General features: G+C 34.8%; 1 protein-coding gene across 4 annotated transcripts; it reads left to right on the forward strand.

Annotated features, from left to right (window-relative positions):
• The first annotated feature begins 233 nt into the window (after positions 1-233).
• Positions 234-18,931, forward strand: GORK (gated outwardly-rectifying K+ channel). 4 transcript variants are annotated; one of them, XM_010272925.3, is made up of 13 exons: positions 234-581; positions 7,473-7,697; positions 7,790-7,853; positions 8,665-9,004; positions 9,502-9,797; positions 10,864-10,944; positions 12,862-12,960; positions 13,277-13,498; positions 13,762-13,950; positions 14,710-14,785; positions 14,896-15,190; positions 18,251-18,372; positions 18,657-18,931. In XM_010272925.3, exons 1-13 carry the CDS (start codon positions 367-369, stop codon positions 18,902-18,904), a joined length of 2,472 nt encoding a protein of 823 aa, XP_010271227.1. In that variant the 5' UTR covers positions 234-366; the 3' UTR covers positions 18,905-18,931. The 4 variants fall into 4 exon arrangements, with proteins under 4 accessions (XP_010271227.1, XP_088759755.1, XP_019054974.1 ...); XM_088903629.1 differs by lacking the exon at positions 234-581 and adding an exon at positions 6,458-6,941; XM_019199429.2 differs by lacking the exon at positions 234-581 and adding an exon at positions 6,541-6,784.
• The last annotated feature ends 2,464 nt before the right edge of the window (positions 18,932-21,395 follow it).

Raw genomic sequence — 21,395 nt, forward strand, 5'->3', positions numbered from 1 at the left:
AAAAGCAAGCTTTTTCCAAATTTCTATCCCACAAAGACTCGTTTTCCCGTGATTTTCAATCTCGAAATGCCCGTGATATCTAGGTTTCTACGGTGAGTATTCGATTTTGTTTCTTTTGCCGGATTGGTCGGTTTCGAACTCATGAGGAAATCTGTGGCTTCAAAGAATTTAGTTTCCTAAGTAAGTTTATTTTTCTGGATTAACTTTTCAGATTGTGATTCGATAATATTGATTATTGATCGCCACTAATGCCGACTTGTGGCTTCTGGAGTGGCTTCTGTTTACAAAACTCGTATTAAACCGAGAGCTTCATCACGGTGAGGTTTTGTTTAACGAAAACCGATTGGAATCAGAACTTGATTTACGATGCCTCGACGAGAACCAGAGAATAAAGATTCGTCGGAGGAAACGGAGTTCGAGGTGGAGGAACTGAACGATCAGATCAAGTCTTCAACAGGGAGTCGATTTAGGTTGCTGAGGGACGAACTCGGGCTCGACTTAACTCGGCGAAGGTTCAGCCGAGACAACGTTCTTAATGGCTTCAATTCCTTGAAAGGCTTCGTCATTCATCCTGACAACAGGTACTCTCTGTCTCTCTCTGTCGATTCTATCTCCCGTCGTCAGACTCCATTTCCAAATCTAATCTGAAAATGGCCAAATTGATCAATCTCTGAAATCGGATTAGCTAGTTTCTGTTTTCTCTTCCTTCCCTACCAAAAAAAAAAAAAAACTGAAACGGCTGAAAAGGCAAAATCCACATTTCCAAATCTGGACTTTGACGGGAAACAGCATTCGTGGTGCCCGTGGTCATGCAGCCATTAGATCTACCTGTAATCCTTGACATCCAACGATGCTGATCTGATAGGAACAGGATGTGTAACAATTGCTGATACGCCAACTTAGAATTTAATCAAACACATTAGATTGTTGGGCCTGTTGGCTCTGCCCAGCAACTGACGTGTTTGGTGCATCAACAGTGTTACATATCTTGTTTCCAGCAGGTCCGGAGTCGTCGGTTGGTTCGGTTGTGCATTTGCGCTGCTTTCCGTCCTCCCGTCCAGACGGTAGCTTGACATCTGATTCGAATTTGATCTTGTAATCCGGTCGTTGGATTGCTTACACGTTCAACGTCCGACATGCCTCGTTGCCTTGCATGTGCATGAAAAGTGTAGATGATTCCTAGTTTCCAACACCTACTCACCTGTGCTTAATAGAATCAATAGATAAACATTGACAGCATTTTTTAGGGAATTGATAAACTGAGTTGGGATCTTCTGCATTTTTTTTCACTTCCGTTCGGGCTATGACAGGTGTTTCAGGCAGGGTGTTTTCATACATATGTCAGTGTGACCATTTACTTATTAATAACTGGACACCTGTCACAGGAGGAATGGAATGCAGGTAAAACTGTACAAGTGCAAGTAAAAAGTGCTTGTCCAAGCTGGAGATACCATAGAGTGCCTTCTAGGCTGCGTTTGGGATGGCTTCTAATTAGAAATCGAAAGAACCCAAAAAAGCCATAAATAACGTTTGGTGAAAAAAAAAAGCCCCCAAAACACTTTTTGACCCCAAAAGGCATGTTTAGACTTCTTATGTTTAAAAGAAGCCCCTTTCCCCAGTTCCACCCCTCCCAAACACTACCCTATAAATAGGCTGCCAATGGGTTGTGTTTGGTTCGGTTCAGGACTGGTGGAATCAATGTCAAGAAAAAACTTGGAATGAAAACTAAACCAATTACTAATCGGATAATTTAGTATGACCCAATTATATTTGACATCTAAGACAATTTGAAACTTCAATATTATAATATGACCTTTCTAGTAAATAGCGAACTGTTTATGTATTGTATGACAACAATTACAGGAGCATGAAACGACCTTAATGAGTTTATTTTACAAGGTTTCCTTACCTTTTCCTGCCTTTTCTTTTAAATCAAACATAGTCTAAGAGTTGCAAAAAACAGCTTTAACCCAATTAGTCGGACCCACAACTCAGAATTAGAACCAGTTCGGTTCTATGGAATATATCTGATCTATTGACAGCTCTACTTCTATTTTTTAATCTAATTAAAGATTAAAATATTCCAATCTAATGGCTCTAGTGGTGTCTAGTTCATCAAATCCTAATTGAAACCCACTAAATGGATCTAAAGAGCGCTGGGCCAACGAAGAATTGGTTTGGTTGGTTGGGCCCATCCCCCAGATGTCTTTTCTTTTTTTTTTGTGATAAAATCCCCAAATGTCTTTCAATGACAACTTGTTCCTTCGTGGTTAGGTTACGTCATTAGATCAGGTGTCTATTGCCAGAACCTGGGATTTAGTAATGACCGTCATGTGGGCCTAGAATGAATAATTCATGTAAGATTTGGAGCTTAATTTAAACTTATATTTTAAGCTTTAATTATTATTATGAGCTGTCCCGTTTTAAACTACGTTGATTTTGCTACGATCTCTGGCCACAATAATTCTACACATGTTAATGTTTGACGATGACAAATTAATTTAGTGAAGAGAAAAACGAGTAAGAATTGCATCAAGGTGGTGCCTGGTGTAGTACAGCTTATGTAGTCCTGTCTCGACGATTTTCGGCAGCATTTTGATAAAGCTTGGAATTTGGAAACGTGTCCGACTCTAATAGACAATTGGTTGGACCGTTGGAATGAGGACCATAGAAGTGTTGTGATGGGTGGTCAACATGGTTTAGTTGTTAATTGTTATATGTAGATAGATAGATAGGGTTAGTTATTCTTGAGTGTTAGACATAGACAAGATACGAGAGGGAGGGGAAGGGTTATTGGGTTAATTAGGTCCAAATTGGCACATCCAAGTTTGGAGAGGTGGACTTTCCGCTTTCCCTCTCCTTTTAATAAAAGAGGAGGGAATGGTCCTTTTGACCATGGATAACAAGGCCACGCCTCTCTCTCTCACTCTCTCTCTCTCTATATATATCTTGGTTGAGAGGGATGAATTATATAGATTAAAAAAAAAAAACTTGCCTCTAATATGGATGATTATTCAAGCCCAGGGAGCCTATTTTCACTCTGGCCTGGACTCACATTAAGTTCATACATAATGTACGCCGGGCTCAGGCCAAGAAAGCACTAGGCCTGGCCACTCAGGCCCAACGACCCAGAAATTGAATATATTTATATAATATATAGTATTTTATATTTAATATAATATCTTGCATATTTGTATGGTATCTTATACATTTATTATAGTATTTTATTAGATATACATCTATATAAATATAATATGTATGGCATGTATATATGACATATATTGACGCATCGTGGAAGTAATGAAAACCGGAATTGGCTATGCAAGCACCGGGCGAATACTAGCTTCTAGCGAAGCTAACACAAATTCTCTATAGGAGAGAGAAAAGGTGGCAAAAATTGATGAGTTGGATTCTTGAATTCTTGGATTATCTTGGATTCTTGAATTTTTGATTTATCCTGAATTCTTGAATTATCTTAGACTCTTGTCTTATCTTGAAGGTGCTTCTTATGAGCTGGCGCCCACATGGTGAGATGGGCCTCCATCATATATGTATATATGATATATATTTTCTGTTATATATAGATAGATAGATAGGGTTAGTTATTCTTGAGTGTTATCCATAGATAGAATTGAACTTAAAACTTATTATTATATGGAGCTACACAATCCAGGGGTAGAAATAGCAATTTTCTTCATCCCCACGAAGTAGCTGGCCTCCCCGATTAGGTGGGGATAGGGTGTGGATGGGATTAATCAGAATACCTCATTGGTGACAGGGAATGAGGTCCACACCTCACCCCAACCTCAATTATATATATTAAATATATGTATATATATATTATATTAAATATATAATATTATTTATATTATATTATGCTATATATATACATATCAAAATATATTTAAATATTATTTGAATTTTGTTTTTTCCTTTATTTTAAATAAATACCTTTCTAAAAACAAACTTTTAATTAAAAATTCAGAGATTTAGGTCCCCGATGGGGAAGTCCTCTTTATCGAGGACCGGGGATGCTGGCTAAAATTTTTTACAAGGATTATTTTGAAACTTGAGGTCAGGATGGGGAGTATGATCATTGCCCCCAATCCCGCCCATTGCCATTCCTACCCTAGGATTATCCCCTAAACCCATAACACCCCCAAATCGATAAATATTGTTCCATTAATTATAGTAATTATACATGTAGTATCCAATAATTATGGAAATTATTAAAGTTTCCCATTATTTATTTGAAAAATTGGAAGTTTTATAATTTAATTTTCCACTAAATTAAAAAAATCACTAAATATTGCTAACAAAATTACTAGAAATATAAAAAACAAATTTCTATTTATTAAAATTAATTTTCCACTAAAAAATTACTGAAAATTTTTAAATATTAATTTTATATTTATTAATATTTTAATTTTTTAGTAATTATTGATTTCAATAATTCATTTTCAAAAAATTCTGAAATTAAATTACCAAAATCAGTAATTTTCAACAAGTAATTCTTAGTAATTAAAATTTAAATTTCCCAACATTACGAAATATTATAGTTTAGGTGTTGATATTTACTAAATAATATTCAATTATATCAATAATTATTGAAAACATAAAAAAAATATTTCACAAATTAATTTAACTACCCAAATTAATTTACTAAATAATATTCAATTAATTTAACTACCCAAATTAAGAGGTGTTTTAAGAGAAATTTTAGATGGGAGAGATTGTTTTGGAGAAATTTTAGGAGGGGGTTGAGCCGATTGGTAACATGAGAGAGAGAAAGAGAGAGGACTTCGAATCTCCTACCCATGAGAACTCTACCCATGTCTACCTACAACACACTACCTTCATGAATTGGGAACATCTTCTCGAGCATAATACTATAAATAGTTTAGAAGAAATTTTAGGAGGGAATTTGGCTAAGTGATTGAAAACATGAGAGAGAGATTTGGAATGGGACTCTAGTGTAGAAGATAGGGCTGCCACATGGCTATATAGAAGGGGTAAGGAAGAAAGGAGAGAGGTTTAAGGAGAGGAGAGAAGGGGAAATGGGAGAAGGAGAGGGCTTCTGACATAGGACCTATTTATGTATAAATCATACGGGCCAGCCCAGATGTACGGCCTGTCCCTGAGACTGGGCTCAAACATGTGTTATCAAGCCTGGGTGAGGTTGGGCTGGTCCCAGGCAAGCCTTAAAGTTGTTAATACTATGTAAAAAGCCAGGCCCGGCCCATCTCCATCTCTAATTTCTACACAATCAATATTATACAAATGACAAGGAACATGAGAATTCAGTCTAAGCCTTCTCTCCTATGAATAGCTCATTTGCTAATCAATACTCTCCTATGTCATAAAGTCTTGGTGGTACAAAAGCTCTTGCTGATGCTTCAAATATAGGTTCAAAAGTCTCTGGCCATAAGAACACTTTGATCTTAGCTGCTATCTTCCTCAGCTGCAAGAACGAGAATTTACCTTTTATCTAGCATGTTTTTGCCATAGTCGAGAGTTGATTGTCCATAACAGTTTATTGCTATGCGTCCGCTAGCTGCTTCTCTTGCTTGTTTTACTCTATCAAAGTTTATCGTTATTGCTTCCTGTTAAATAATGGTTAATGGGTCCGATTTCTGTATCTTATTCCCTTTCCAGTTTCCACCAATCAGAACCAATCAATACTCTCGTAGTTGGATTAACATTGTTTATGACTTGGTAAGTGTTTGGCATCAATGCCTTTTCTCAGAAAACGGTTTTACATTATCACCATATCAAAAATTCATTTTCATGTCTGTTGTTTGATTAGCGGTTCTTTTGAAGAGTGTTTTTTCAGATCACACTTTGGAAATTGGGAAATATATGTTTGAGAAAATATTTTTCTTGATTGCTTTCCCGTTTTTTCTACTGTTGCTACTGTTGCTAGCAATAGTAAACAAACATTACATTAAAAACCACTTACATCGCAGCAACAACAATGATATCAAATGAAAAACCTGAGCATGCATATGCAGCACTATTTTCTGAGAAAAAACTTACATTGGTTCCAAAGACCACTTTAATTTCTTCAATTTTATTGATTGCCTCCAAGGGTACAAATCGGGCCATTTTTGCTCGGATATCAACCCTAATCCAACCCGAATTCAAATTGTCTATACTGTCTACTCTCAAATCCCAATACCAGGTCAATTACGATAATGAACGATAACTCCGTGCACATGGGCCCCACTTAATAGAATGACGTGGCATATCGCGATTCGACCTTTATCATCTGATTACTAGGTTAGATTCAGAGTAAATCGTCAACAAGTTCGGATTCAGTGCGTTTGGAATGGAAGGGATTTTTTCTTCGAGTCCATCAATATTTTAATACGTCATTTAGTGTTTAATTGGCCATCCCTTACAATCGATTGAAAATTTATTATTAATAAAAATATTTTTAAATAAAAAGTGATAAATTAAGCTAATGCCGAGAGAAAATTCCAATGCCCTCGTTTTCAGACGGAAACAGATGTTAAGATGCCTATCATGGCGGAAAATAGAGTGACCGATGTAGGCAAAGTAATCAGGATTAACACTGCCGGCACATACGATGTCATAGAGGATGATGGTGCTGAGAAAAATAGGGTAGTATGCACTGCCAAGCTGATTGATCGATGCCAAAGCCGTAGGCGAGGACGAAGATCTTGTCGCCGGTACCGGCGACCCTGACATCGAAGGCTTCTAAGAGAGTGTTTTTGTTGAACGGGACCCTCTATGACTACGATTCTACGAGAAGCACTCCAGAGTTAGCCCCTTCTTCTTCTTCCCCATCTCCCTCTCTACGGCGCTCCACCTCTTCCGAGTTAGGCTTCTTCCCCTCTTCTCTTCCTTCCCCTGCGGCAGAAGAAACAATTAGGGTTTAATCCCCTTCCGTCACGACCAGTTACAGTTAGGGAGCCTAGGTACAGGGTTTATGCCTCTCTCTCTCCCTCCCAAAGAAGACAACGAAGAGAAGTCTCTCTCTGGTGAATGATTTCTTCAGTTTATTGAATGGAAGAATATTAATTAATCGAGGGAGGGTTTCGCACGATCTTCCGATTCTGCTTATCAAAAAGGAGAGAAACCTTTCTCCTTTCAACAAAGATTGCCCGCCGGAGTGAAAGAAGAAGAATTCTCGCTTCTTTCTTATTTAATCCCTCTTCGATTATTTTTTTTTTTTGTTTAATGGTATAGAGTTATGGAAGAGGGAATTCACCGTGCCAACCGGTTCCCCTTCTCTTACTTTTGATGTGTCATGAAATGGTTGGAATCGAAGGGAAAATGCCTTCGAGTCCAAACGCACCGAATCCGATCTAACGTACAGACGTACTTTTATTATTCTACGCCGGTTTTCACTCCAATAGCTCTCTAACGTACAGAGTTATTGGAGTTAATACAGAGTTGGTTAATACAGTTGGCTTTTGAATGGATAACTGATGATAGAAGAAATGCAGGTGGTATCAGCTATGGACCCAGTTCATATTGATATGGGCCATCTACTCGTCATTCTTCACCCCCTTCGAGTTCGGATTCTTCCGGGGATTGCCCAAGAAACTTTTCTTACTCGACATTGCTGGACAGGTGGCTTTCCTGGTCGACATTGCTCTCCAGTTCTTCGTTGCTTACAGAGATGATCAGACCTATCGTATGGTCTACAAGCGCACAACCATCGCTCTCCGGTAAGTTTCCTGTTTTGTCCCATTGAGAAAATAACAATGACAAACCTAATTTCATTCTTTCTTCGTTTATTGATATCATTTCCTTTTTGCAGGTATCTTAAATCAAATTTCGTGGTTGATTTTCTTGGTTGTATGCCTTGGGATGCTATCTACCATGTAATGCTCTTTTTCTCGTGCATTTCTTTTCTGAGTTTTGAGGTTTGATATTATCTATATTTCTCTATTGTGTTAATTAATTGTTCTGCAATCAATAGATATTGTTACACGTCTGTATATATTGAATCCCCCTTTAATGAATTATGCCTTCTCTATCTTTATTTGATGCATAAGCTACCAGGCTAGGGGGATGTAACCAGACCCTTGACCAAAAACAGAGACATGTAGAACCGCTACAATTTCTGTTAGTCACTCTAGTGAGTATATATGAGGAGTTTTGATGATACAACATGTAGGCATCATTTATAAGGTTACAGAAAGAAGCCATGTGATTCACAATAACTGGTGTTCTGTCTATGCATCTTCCTATGTATATGTTTCTCTGCATTCCAGTAGAGAAATCATTGTATATTTTAATTGAAGCACATGCATTTCATTAACTTTCCTTGTGTTATTTTTAGGTTTCTTTTAAATATTTGAAAGCATAAACCCATCACCTAAAATGGATTGATTATAGGGGTAGAGTAAAGGAACCAAGATTCAACTAAATTATCTCACTTCTATTTTTTTTTTGTTGAGCTCCATTAAAGGATTCATTTTAGATGGTGAGCTGACACATTTAAATGCTGGTTAAGCTAAAATGAAATGATTATCTTATGTGGCTTCCAAACGGCCACTTTACACACAATTTTAACTTATATAGTATCTCTTTTTAGTTTTCCATCAATTCTTAAAGTACATTGATTCCTCTATAGTATATTATTTAGCAAGATATATGTTTTCTTTTTTCTGAGACAATATGCTGAATCAGGCCACTGGGAGGAAAGAAGAAGTTAGGTATCTTTTGTGGATTAGATTGAGTCGGGCACGCAAAGTTACAGATTTCTTCCACAAGATGGAAAAGGACATCCGGATCAATTACCTGTTTACTCGAATCGTGAAACTTATCATTGTTGAACTCTACTGTACCCATACTGCTGCCTGTATCTTTTACTATCTCGCTACCACTCTGCCTGCTTCTCATGAGGGACATACTTGGATAGGAAGTTTAAAGATGGGTGACTATAGTTACACAAATTTCAGAGAAATTGATCTTTCAAAGCGGTACTGGATATCACTATACTTTGCCATAGTAACCATGGCAACTGTTGGTAATTTCCTATTTCTACTCATTTTACAAAATTCGCCATGACTTTTTGTTGGTAATGTTTGTTGTTTCTTCTGAGTCCCTGGAACAAAAAAAATACCAATATAAAATTTCTTTAGACAGGGACAACTCTACACCTCTATCTGTAGCCACATGTTCATTTCAGGAAAATTCCTTTTATCTTTTTGATACAACCTGTCCTTTTCAGTGGTATGCATTTTTCTCTCCATAAGGAAATGGATATGATGATCTGTAACTCATTTATCATGTTTCAATGTTTATTTCTTTATCATTCATAAAGAAAATGTTTATTTCTTTATCTCCCAACTATTCAAGTATGAAAAGCATAAAGAAATTGACTAATGCTAGTCTTTATAAATACTTTAAATGTGCACGAGATCAATATGTTATGTTGAGTAGAAATTTGTTTTCATCATTGAATTAAATTTCACAATTTGGCAATGATTACTTATGTGAATGATTGTGCTCTTTATGCTACAGGTTATGGAGATATACATGCAGTCAATATCAGAGAAATGATATTCATTATGATCTTTGTGTCATTCGACATGATTCTTGGTGCGTATCTGATTGGTAACATGACAGCATTGATTGTAAAAGGATCAAAGACAGAAAGATTTAGGGACAAAATGACAGATCTGATCAAATATATGAATAGAAACAGACTTGGAAAAGATATCCGGAATCAAATTAAAGGCCACTTGAGGTTACAGTATGAAAGCAGCTACACTGAGGCTGCTGTTCTTCAAGATATTCCTGTGTCAATACGTGCCAAGGTGAACATTGAAAACCTGTTGACTCATTTTCAGATGGTTTAATAAACACCTCTGCTAACTTGATGCTTTGGCATTAGTCTCCATATTTTCATTAATTGCTTTTCATTCTTATTCATCTGGCAGTTGACATTTTCAGCTAATATGTTGCCAGCAAATGGATTTTCTGCAATTTCACAAAATGAGCATGTCATCTTAATGGACATATTCCACTTATTTTAGGATGAGAATAATTATTGTAACTGAACAGTATCAGACCATGGAAATTGGACACAAAAATTTTCTCTAGTTTTGGAAAAAGAGGAGACCTCTAAGAACTAAAATGACTTCTACTGATACATCAATCTAAAGATATCAAACTATTGAATACATGACTCAATACATAATATAACCTTTGCAGTGTTCCTCCCTAGATTGACTGGTATGTAGTTCTATATAAGTTAACATGTGCAAAGCTGAATAATAATATAAAATGGACAAACATCATATATAAAGCCAATGTATTGACTTGACTAACTAGTAATCCAGGAGCCATCCAGCTCAAGAAGACTAAACAAAATTAGAAGCTGGTATTTGCATACATTATAGTGTTTTCATCTAGTGAAAATAAACAGAAATGTAGTACCTACAGAAATCTTCATTAGCTAATGTGAATATCCTTGGCCCATTTTTCAGCTCATGTGTAATCTATTTGAACTGGATATATGACCAAAATCTGATGCTGTAGGTATATAACCAATATCTATATTGTTTTTATTATCTTCTGTTGGTGTTTTGACTTGGAGAATGTTCTATCTTTTAGGTATCCACTTCATTATGGAGTATATTATTTCATGTATGAATCCTACATGAGATTATGTTGCATCTTAATATTCTTAAGAGACCCATATCCTCTCATTATTTCACTTACCACATACATTTTACAGATAAAAGCATTGCTGCCTTAGCTGATTCTTCTAATTTTAATATCCCTGCTAGAATCTTTTCCTTTCCTTCTTCTTGTTTTAATTATTTTTCTTATGCTTATTGTTTCTTAATTTTACCCTAACCGATGGTTCCTTCTTTGCAGATTTCGCAAAAAATATATAAAACATTGATTGAAAATGTTTCTCTATTTAAAGGATGCTCTTCAGAATTCATCAATCAGATCGTAAGTCATTTGTTCTAGACTTGCATAACTAGACAATAAAATGTAAAGACTAGAGGTGAAAAAACAATTGTTGCATCTACATTTCTCTATGGGGAAAGATAATTTGTGGACTTAATAAAGTTTTTAAATGTTGAGTAGTAATGCATGGAAAATAGAAGTACTTGGTGTCATTTTATATTTATTTTCTTTTTCTTTACCTCAAGATAACTCTCCCTTCTCTATCCATTTCCAACAAGACCTTGGGACCACCAAGTTTCCATTTGCTGTTTCTTTTGGGAACGGCATCTTCTTTCACTCACAACTTCCATGGAAGAATTGAATTCCTAATTTTGAGTTCCTTGCATTGATATCTGAAGTCTTGAAGTTTCAGAACCGAGTTCTTCATAATATTTCACTTTCTTGTTTCTAGAATGGAATATTTTCAAGTTTTGTATTTTATTCTAAACAGAATTTGTCACCTAAAAAAGATGATATGCTTAAGTTATAGTACACAAATTGTCCATGATAGCTTTTATAGATAATCTAGAAAATATAGGATGCCCCACCACATTCATTAGTAGATATGTTCTATGCATTTGTGGTGAACATTTGAATCATGACATACATACCCAGGGACGAACTATACTTATTAAGTTACCTACCAAGTTCATTATTAAAGTGTACTTTTGTTCCCAACTTGATCATTTATTTTTTAAGTTTGAGAACAATCTTGCTTTTGCTTATAATTGTAATGAGATTTAGGATTGAGATACCTCAAATGTAGAAAAACAACTACAAAACTTAAACAGAGACATTTGGGATGGCTGAAATTAAAAGGAAGTAAATGGGTCAACATAGCATTACCATAAACAAAAGATTCCAGAATATGGAAGGACCTGATAGTTGTGACTTACAAGGTCCATATTACCTAGTCAAGGACACTATGTCATGAAATTTATATTGGACTAGCATTCATCAAGAAAAGGAAAAATATTACATAAATGGATGGCAATTGGTAGTTTCTTTAGGAATCCAGTGCAAACTAACTTGTTCATGTAAAGAATAGATTGACTCCCCAACATTTTATCACTCTTGTCTTTATTTTGGCTTCATTATTCTTTGGTTTACCCTAAAACTGAAAGATTGAGCTTAACCCTGGCCCTTGTCTTCTTTGTCCTGTGAATGATTTCTGTGTTGTTGTCCACTCCCTGCATTGGTCATCTCCTACAACCTAAACTGATCCTAACCCAATTAGGATCATATAACCCACCATGATAGAGGTGAAAGGGAGAGTGCCTCTGCTTTAGTCATGTCAATTAAAAAGGCCATTATCCAGTGTTGGTCCCAACTATTTGGGGCGTTGGGAGGGTTGGACTGGATATGGACCTAACTTTTGGCATTTTTTTCAACAGAATGTGGCCACTCTCAGATCTTTATACCAAGCAATGATCCCTCCAATTAATCCTGTCAATTGCCATCCCTAAATACAGATCTCCCCACAGGCTTCTACATGTAGTTAATATCTTGGTATGCTCTTCTAAGTTACATTGTTCTGCTTATTGATGTTGTCTACCAATGTTTACATGATAAATAGACAGACAGTCAAACATTTTCCTCTAAAATTTGATCTCTGCTTTGTCCTGTAAATATTGAACTAAGGCATTTTCTGTAGATAGAAATTTGGAGAAATGATGATAAATGGTGGAATGGAAATGTTCAAATTTCCAACTCTTTCTTTCTTTCCATGATACTGGAGGGTTTTAATCTGCATAACTTGTATCGCATTCCATCTTCAATCAATTCCCACACCTTCTAGTTCTAAGCCTATATTTTACTTTTGTATATACTTTCTACTCATGATGTTCTCATAGATATGGTAGATATAGCGACCTAGCTTCAAGATGGATGGAATTTATCTGACATTTTCCTCTGTGACAGGTAATCAAGCTCCATGAAGAATTTTTTCTTCCAGGAGAAGTGATCATGGAACAGGGAAATGTAGTAGATCAACTTTATTTTGTCTGCCACGGTGTACTGGTAAAAGTCACTAGCCTATCATAACCACTATATCTGTCATATTCTGATACAGACATACTTAAAATTATTCTATGTAAACTCTATTTTGATTACATGACATATTCTGTGTCATGACTATTTGTCTTCAATACTTGGAATGGCAATGCTTTACCCAAGATCATGATCATTTACACAATTTTTCCTATGATATGCCCATGAAAAAAAAATAATGGGTTTATTGATCAAATGGATGCTGATATCTGAAGACATTCTATCAATGATACGCAATTCCACAATCCAACATTTTCATACTGATGCAAGATGGTTTCATGTACAGGAGGAGGTAGGCATAGGGGAGGATGGGTCAGAAGAAACTATTTCAACTCTAAAACCTAATAGCTCATTTGGTGAAGTTTCAATTCTTTGCAACGTTCCTCAGCCTTATACAGTTAGGGTCTGTGAACTGTGTAGGCTCCTACGGCTTGATAAAGAATCTTTCACAAATATCCTACAGATATACTTCTTTGATGGGCGAACAATCTTGAACAACCTTCTAGAGGTATTTTAGTCATGGTGATTGTAGTTAATCTCAGTTCCCTTTGGTAGATTTTAGCACTTGACGTGAAGTTTCTAGAAATGCATAAGATGTACTCAACAAAAAAATATACTTAATTCACTCTCCAGGGATTTATTTTAACTATTTATTTATGGAATTCCCAGACAACTCTTTATTTCTTCAAACAAAAACAAATTTGTTTTTATGATTTTCATTCAAAATTTCATACTGTTTACTATTTTTTCCAAATGCATGTAAACTGACAGGGAAAAGAATCCAATCTTCGGATCAAGCAAAATGAATCTGACATTACATTTCACATTGGAAAGCAAGAAGCTGAACTTGCATTGAGGGTAAATAATGCTGCTTATCATGGAGACTTGTACCAGCTAAAGGGTTTGATCAATGCGGGAGCAGATCCAAATAAGACAGACTATGATGGAAGGTCACCTTTGGTATGAAATAACTTTCAGTTAGTTTCTTTTTATATTTTGTTCATCCGGAAACTGAAAAAAAAATATTCTTTTGCTTGAATGGAGTATCAGTTCTAATATACGAATACAAATATATATACATCTACATATTGGTTTCACTTTTTGAAATCATTTCTTGTTGGATAGTTGGTAGAAAATGATATATTTACAATGGACCTTAATTGTAATATGATAAACTAACAAAAAGTTCTATTATCCATGTTTTAGCATGTATCCGCACTGGTGTCTAGGTGACAAGAATCAAGTAACTTTAGGATGCAAATGTAGTTCCTGACTAGACAATACACATCGATCAATTATTACTTGAAAGAACTAGTTTCATAGAGTCCTAGGGTTACCATTTATCTGTGTCCATATGGTCCAGCCTTAGAGTGAACTACATTTCATGCTAATCACCCAAATTTGAGCACAAGTAGGTGAAATTGATTGGCTATCTATTCTACTTACTCTATTCTTACTTTTCTTGATGGGAAACCATGAGCTCTTGAATCTGATTCCAGTTTGAAGAAAGCAAAAAATTATAAAAACTTATCTATGGAAAGTGGTAATAATTTATCTCTGTAAATGTAGTCTTTATTCTTGAAGCTAGAAATTGTAAACTATGACTTTATGTGCATCATATGTTAGAAGTTCTACATGTAGGTATGTTAGCTGTAATATTCTTTACCTGTAATTAAAGAAATATTAATTTGCCTGATTGAAAAGAACTTTCTTTAACAGCATCTTGCAGCATCAAAAGGTTATGAAGATATTGCATTTTTCCTTATTCAAAAGGGTGTAGATGTCAATGCTTCAGGTATTTTATTATTCTTTATGACTTTACATTGGTTCGCTCTCTTGGCTTTTCAGTTTTCTCTTTCCAATGGTTGTCTGTAATGAATTTAATGAAAAATCATTGTCAATTAGATAAATTTGGAAATATGCCCTTACTAGAAGCCATCAAGAATGGACATGATAGAGTGGCTTCTTTGCTTGCCAAACAAGGGGCATCACTAAATATTGAAGATGCTGGAAGCCATCTCTGTCGGGCAGTCATAAAGGGAAACTCAGAATTCCTGAAAAGGGTTTTATCCTTTGGCATCGATCCAAATTCCAAGGATTACAATCACCGGACTCCACTTCATGTAGCTGCAGCAGAGGGGTTATATTTGACAGCAAAAATGTTGATAGAGGCTGGGGCAAGTGTTCTCTCAAAGGACAGGTATAACTTGGATGTTTTGCAATGAGATAAGGAATTTATATCTGTGTGCACTTATGTGAACATGCCAATTAAAATCCAAATAAGGGATACTGCTTTCAAATGATTAGGTGCCTGAGATCAAAACAACCTCTAATTTTTTTTTTTTCATTTTTTGGATATTTATGAGGATGGATCTCAGGGATCAAAATATTAATACGCCAGATACCCAAAGTTGTGTATTGGTGCACATCGATATAACTAATGCACTACATCAAGGTTTAAAACTGGCCAAACAGTTGGGGCTACAGCAGATTAAGATAGAGGGAGACTCCAAGTTGGTAATTGGGTGGATGCAATCAGGGCAGCTGGGAATTTGGCAATATAGACAGCTGATAAGGGAAATTCTTAGCATAACAAGGGAGGTGGGTGTTTGGTTCAACTGGGTAAGGAGATCAGCAAATGGTTTTGCTGACGCCCTAGCAAAACAAGGGACTGTAAGGGAGAGTCTTTTTTGGGCAGTGCTGTAATGTTTGATGTTTATTGGATCAACCTTTTCTAATAAGGGTTGAATTCTGTATTTCAGGTTAATTTATCTCTAATGAAAGTTATCGTTTCTGATAAAAAAAAATTAAAGGGATTCCAAGGATCACCCCGAAGTTTTAAAACTTATTTGTATCAGTATATCTATGCGTAGCTGGGTGCATCAATACAGATACGATATGCCCAATATGGGGTGTATCATATCGATATTTGATCCTTGATTTGACTACAGTCTAGGTGCCTCTTGTTAAATCTAATTCTTGATATTTCTCATTGATCCCTCATAGAGAGCTAGTATTGGGTTCTCTGTATTGAGTTTTATTTAAATCTGCAACTATCACTACCTTAGTGGGTGAAGTACCTGTGTCAAAATGTGTTGCACCATGTCAAATGGATTTGTGTTATATAGAACTAGATACATGTGATCTGCATATTCAGTGTGGCCTCTCTAGGTTCCCTTATTCTATTTTTCTTTGTATGACATAAACTTAACTTACTGCATAGACAGATACTTCTACAGTGACTAGTTATAAATATGAGAAGAAAGGCAAGGATGGAGAGAAGGTTAGAGACTAGGCCCGCATCATCATCATCCAAGCCTTACCCCAACTAGGGGTTGGCCACATAAAATCCCGTTTTTCCACTCCATTCTGTTTAACACCATATCCAAGATTAAGCCCACATGGTGTGTTGTAATTGATGACATCCACTCTTCTACTGAATTAGTGAAACAGTTGCATAAAATAAATATGGTCACTACCATTACCACCATCCGAAAGGGAAAAGCCCCTATTGGAGCCTAGTCTATCAATTGACACAGCACTATTACATTCTACTCCCATCCTTTCCTAGCCTTGCTTTCTCATGTGCCAAATGGTGGGAAGGAAGAAGACTTTGAAGGTTTCATTATTTTTCCACTTCTGCAGTCACATTTTTGCATTAAAAGTTGTCCAGAAGAGTATTATGGTCCTAAATTTTTTTTCATGCTCTTGAGAATCTTTGGTTATATATATATATATATATATCTGATGTGGTGTTTGATTTAAAACATTGGTAAAATTTCTCACTAAATATTTTTTTGAGCACAAAAAGGTAAACATCAATTCCATTAATAAAAAATCATGTACAGCAACATGTACTGTGAGATGCTATACAAAATGTGACCTGCATAGCCTTACCAGCCTACCCTATTCAAGAAAATAATCAAAAGAAAACATTTTCTGTGAGGTATTTCTTTGAAGTCCTCTAGAATTGAAACCCACGAGTAAACTGCCCATAATGCCCTCCTAGTCAACTCCTCCACTGTACATTGTTTCCCTTCAAATGTTCTTGCATTTTTTCTTTCCATATGCATCAAGACACTGCTGCAGGGATAGTCTTCCATAACTTCCTGCCTTTTTCAACTTCCCCACCCTTCACCCTTTGAAATGCTCTATAAATGTCTTTGACATACACCACCCACTATTTAATAGTCTGCGGAAATTTCTTACTAAATATGGCTAATCATGAATGCTTTTACTTTATGCAGATTATGTATGTACTTATGCATGTATCTACATACTCACATGATATGCATTCATCTCTGTGTAGGTAGACAATTTTTTTCCTTACCACACCCTCTTTTACCTGAATCATATGGAACTTAACTAACCACTTGGTATTTATGGTGTTTGTGTTTTCTCTTTTCTTTCTTTTGACAATTATCATTCTTCTGTTTTATTTGTTTTTTACATTTTTAAAAGAAATATCATTCATTCGTATAGGACAATACAAATACAGTTATCCATTAAATATATACTTTCTTTCCTTCTGATTTAATGTGCATTCTACGCGAGTTAGTGAGCCCATTGATTAAACCATCTATTTATAAACTTTAATTCCATCCTACTAGGCTTTCTATTAGACAAAAAGTGAATCTAATGAGAACTGTTCATTCCATGGTCCAAAACTGTCTCTGGAGTTCACTTGATCTACTACCAGTTCTGCATTTGAGGAGAGTGTGACCCTCATTAATCCTTTAGATCTGGTTTCTTGAAGACCTCTGGTCAATGCCCATATCCTACATAAGCATTTCCAGTTGCATTGCACTTTGCCCTGCCACTGCCAATGAACAATTGCAGTTAATCAGGATGACATCCAGTTCCTGCTTTACTCAAACATGGCTCATATGAGTCATCCATTAATATTATTATTGTTGATGACATGGAAACCATATGCAAATATGAGTTAGAATTTGAGTCACTATTTTGTGGTAAAAAAATTGTGCATTTGCTCTACCATATGACCTAGATCAGTGTTTTTACCCTTATGCAATTACCTGTTCCATTGTGTCCCAAATCAAGCTAACAAATACCATTAATAAATCAAATAGTTCTACCTGTCTCTCTTTATTGATTTCTTTAAGCAATTATCATTCAGTATTCTTGGTGTCTGTTTCTGACCATTATATTTCTTGCGAGCACAAGCAAAAGTGCAAAACAAGTCTTTGTTAAATGATTATGTTAACAAGACCAACCATTGCTTGGTATATGAACTTCGCAGATGGGGAAACTCTGCACTAGATGAGGCCCATACATGTGGAAACAAGCATTTAATCAAGCTATTGGAAGACGCAAAGTCTACTCAGTTGTCTAAGTCCCATAACTACTCCCAAGAAATCCGAGGTATTAACAATGCTGTAACATTTCTAGATTACTTTTGGTTAGCGGTTATTTGTATCATTGTTAAATGTGGCACATAAGTGGGAAAAATAAAGAATAAGTTGGGCTACAGTAAAGATTTCATTATCATCATCATCAATTTGTACCTTCAATTCTAACAAAGATGGTCTATTAGAATTTCTCCTTGTAAGAAGAGGTTAATGGGGTCTTCTGTTGGAGATTTTCTTATTTCAATCATTTTTTTTTAGAGTTTTACTAAGATACATTTCTGTGCCGAAAATAAACAGATAAAATGCACCAAAGAAGATGCACAGTATTTCCTTTTCACCCATGGGATCCTAAGGAGAACAGAAGGGTGGGAGTGGTCTTGTGGGTTCCCCACACCTTGGAAGAGCTCATCAATATGGCTGCAGAGCATCTCAAATGCTTTGATCGTTCTTGCATTTTATCTGAAGATGCAGGTAAAATTCATGATGTAAACATGATATATGATGGTCAGAAGCTGTATTTTGTAAGTGGAACACAATCGACATAAATAATAATAGGCCTGCTGTGATTTATATTTTGGCAGCTTTGCCCCTGTCGTATCATATCTTTCCGATATCATAGTCGAACCCCATAAAGTACTGCTTTTTTGCATTTAATGTCCTACTAAAACTAGTATGTACAGATACACAGTTGTAGAAAGGAATCTGTATATCTGAAGTAACCCTGGAAATGTAATTATAAAAAGGGTTATTATGTGAAACGCCCCTTCACTTATGTGTCTTTCTCTTAAACTTACTCCGACTTTTTGATACCTCCAAAGACCCCTGTCAGACTTTTGCCAGTAGAAAAACTAACGGAGTTTACAAGTTTACAATGACGCCCTTCTATTCAACTTCATCCTTTAAACTGAAATTCCAAAAATAGGCCCATCCATTTCACTCAAATTGAACCATTGGTGGAAGAATCGAATTATTGGTGGATTGTGAGGTGAGTGAAAATGATTTTTTTTTTATGACAAAATACCTTGATTTATTTTTCTCCCCTGCTTCATTGCCCACAGGCATAAGGTAGACTGGTTGGTCAAGGTTAATTTTGTCATTTGGTAAAATAATAGGGTAAACTACATCAACCTGGATCTCTTACCCACAAGACACTACTGTAGATCAGGAACAAGTCCCATGAATGGTAACATACAAAAAGGGAAGATGTTCTCAATGTGCGGCTGTAGTGATATGTGGGTAGGAGATCCAAACTAATATTACATATTACCACCTTATACTTTGGGGGTAGTGACACTCAGTGCCCTAACTTTCATTTGCAACAAAGATCCCCCTAAACTTTTTAGATTCCAACACTTTGCCTCTCTTTTGTTAATTGGATTGATAAAAAAATTAATTTACTAAAATACCCTTTTTGAGATTTGTTTTGGTGAAAAGACAATATTTGAAAATGACAAAAATGGATAGGGTAAAAATGCTCTCTTTTTGCCTATTTTGGATGAAAAAGAAACATAAATAGAGGGTTTATATAAATATGTAAAATAATTCCATTTCAATAAATTAAGAAAAGGGTAGTGGGGATTTAGAAATGTTAGTCAAATGAGAATATTTTTTGGGGTTAATTAATGGAATACTAATGAAGGGGGCAAAATGTTGGACTCTAAAAGTTTAGGGGGCTAAGTGTCACTACCCCCAAGGTATAAGGTGATAATTTATAATATACCCAAATAAAAATTGCACATGTGGAACACTTCTTTAAGGGTTTGACCAAAGATTAAAATATTGATACGAAACGCCCAATACGAGATGTATCGTATTAGTATCGGTAGGGGAGGATATGAGATATGCCATGACTAGCATTGTATCATACTAGTCGTGCGTGTCAGTCCTATACACCACCATATCGGTGCATATCGCACAGTATCGACCGATACGCATCGATACAGAGGCATATCGAACATGAGTTTAACAGAAAAGTGTTTCACTAGAAAAAAGGGATTTAACATGATTTGATTCCTAAAACTCAAGTCGCCTAATGTTTAGGAGCACAAGGATATTAACCATCAAGCCACCTTTTATTTCATGACAATAAATGAAATAAATTATCTTTTATTACAATTAATTCTTACATTTAATCTAAACAAATGATATATGCAATAACTCTAAGTACAAGTTAAAAAGAATAATATTCAAAATTATTATTTTATAAACCAAAAAAATAAATAATATATTAAATCCACATATATAAATGATTTTTCATTTCAATAAATTTATAAAAATAAAAATATTATTAATAGAATAATCATTTTAATACTTAGAATTATTTATGTAGACTTGATAAATTATAATAATCATTTTATAAATTATTAATTAGTATTTTAATTTGCATTAAATAACAATGTATTTATTATATATGAAGATAAAATATTGTTTACAAAATATTTAAGAATATAATATAAATTGAATCTATCAAATCCGCTAATCTACATTTAAATAAAAATTATTTAAAAAAAACATAAAAATAAAAATATTAATAATGGAATAATTATTTTGTAATTAAAATTTATGAATTTTCATATGATATGAATCTTCAAAATTTTAATAGATTTGATATATTTTAAGTTAAGATTATATATTTTTATAAATTATTAATTGATATTTTTCATTTACATTTTATATAAACATATTTAATTTTTACAAATATTTATTGAACATTTACAAATTAATTTTTAGTTGATTATTTTGTTGATGTTAAAAACTGAAAATAGTAAAATAAAAATAATTGATATAATAATTCAAATATAATGGTTGCATATGTTTTGTGTCTTGGATTTTAATAAAAATAAAAATTTATGCATTATCAATAAAGTTGTATAAAATCTATGCATCCCGTTATATCAGTAGTAATATATTTCTTTAGATATACCATTAAAATATACAATTCCTATGTATTTATACGTTATTTATAGTTATGTTGACAATAAACTTGAAATTATTAATATAATTATTAAATTTGTATGCATTTCCTTAGCGTATCCA

Source organism: Nelumbo nucifera, chromosome 4 (genome assembly GCF_055504915.1).
Source record: "Nelumbo nucifera cultivar China Antique chromosome 4, China Antique-T2T, whole genome shotgun sequence".
Lineage (NCBI taxonomy): Eukaryota > Viridiplantae > Streptophyta > Magnoliopsida > Proteales > Nelumbonaceae > Nelumbo > Nelumbo nucifera.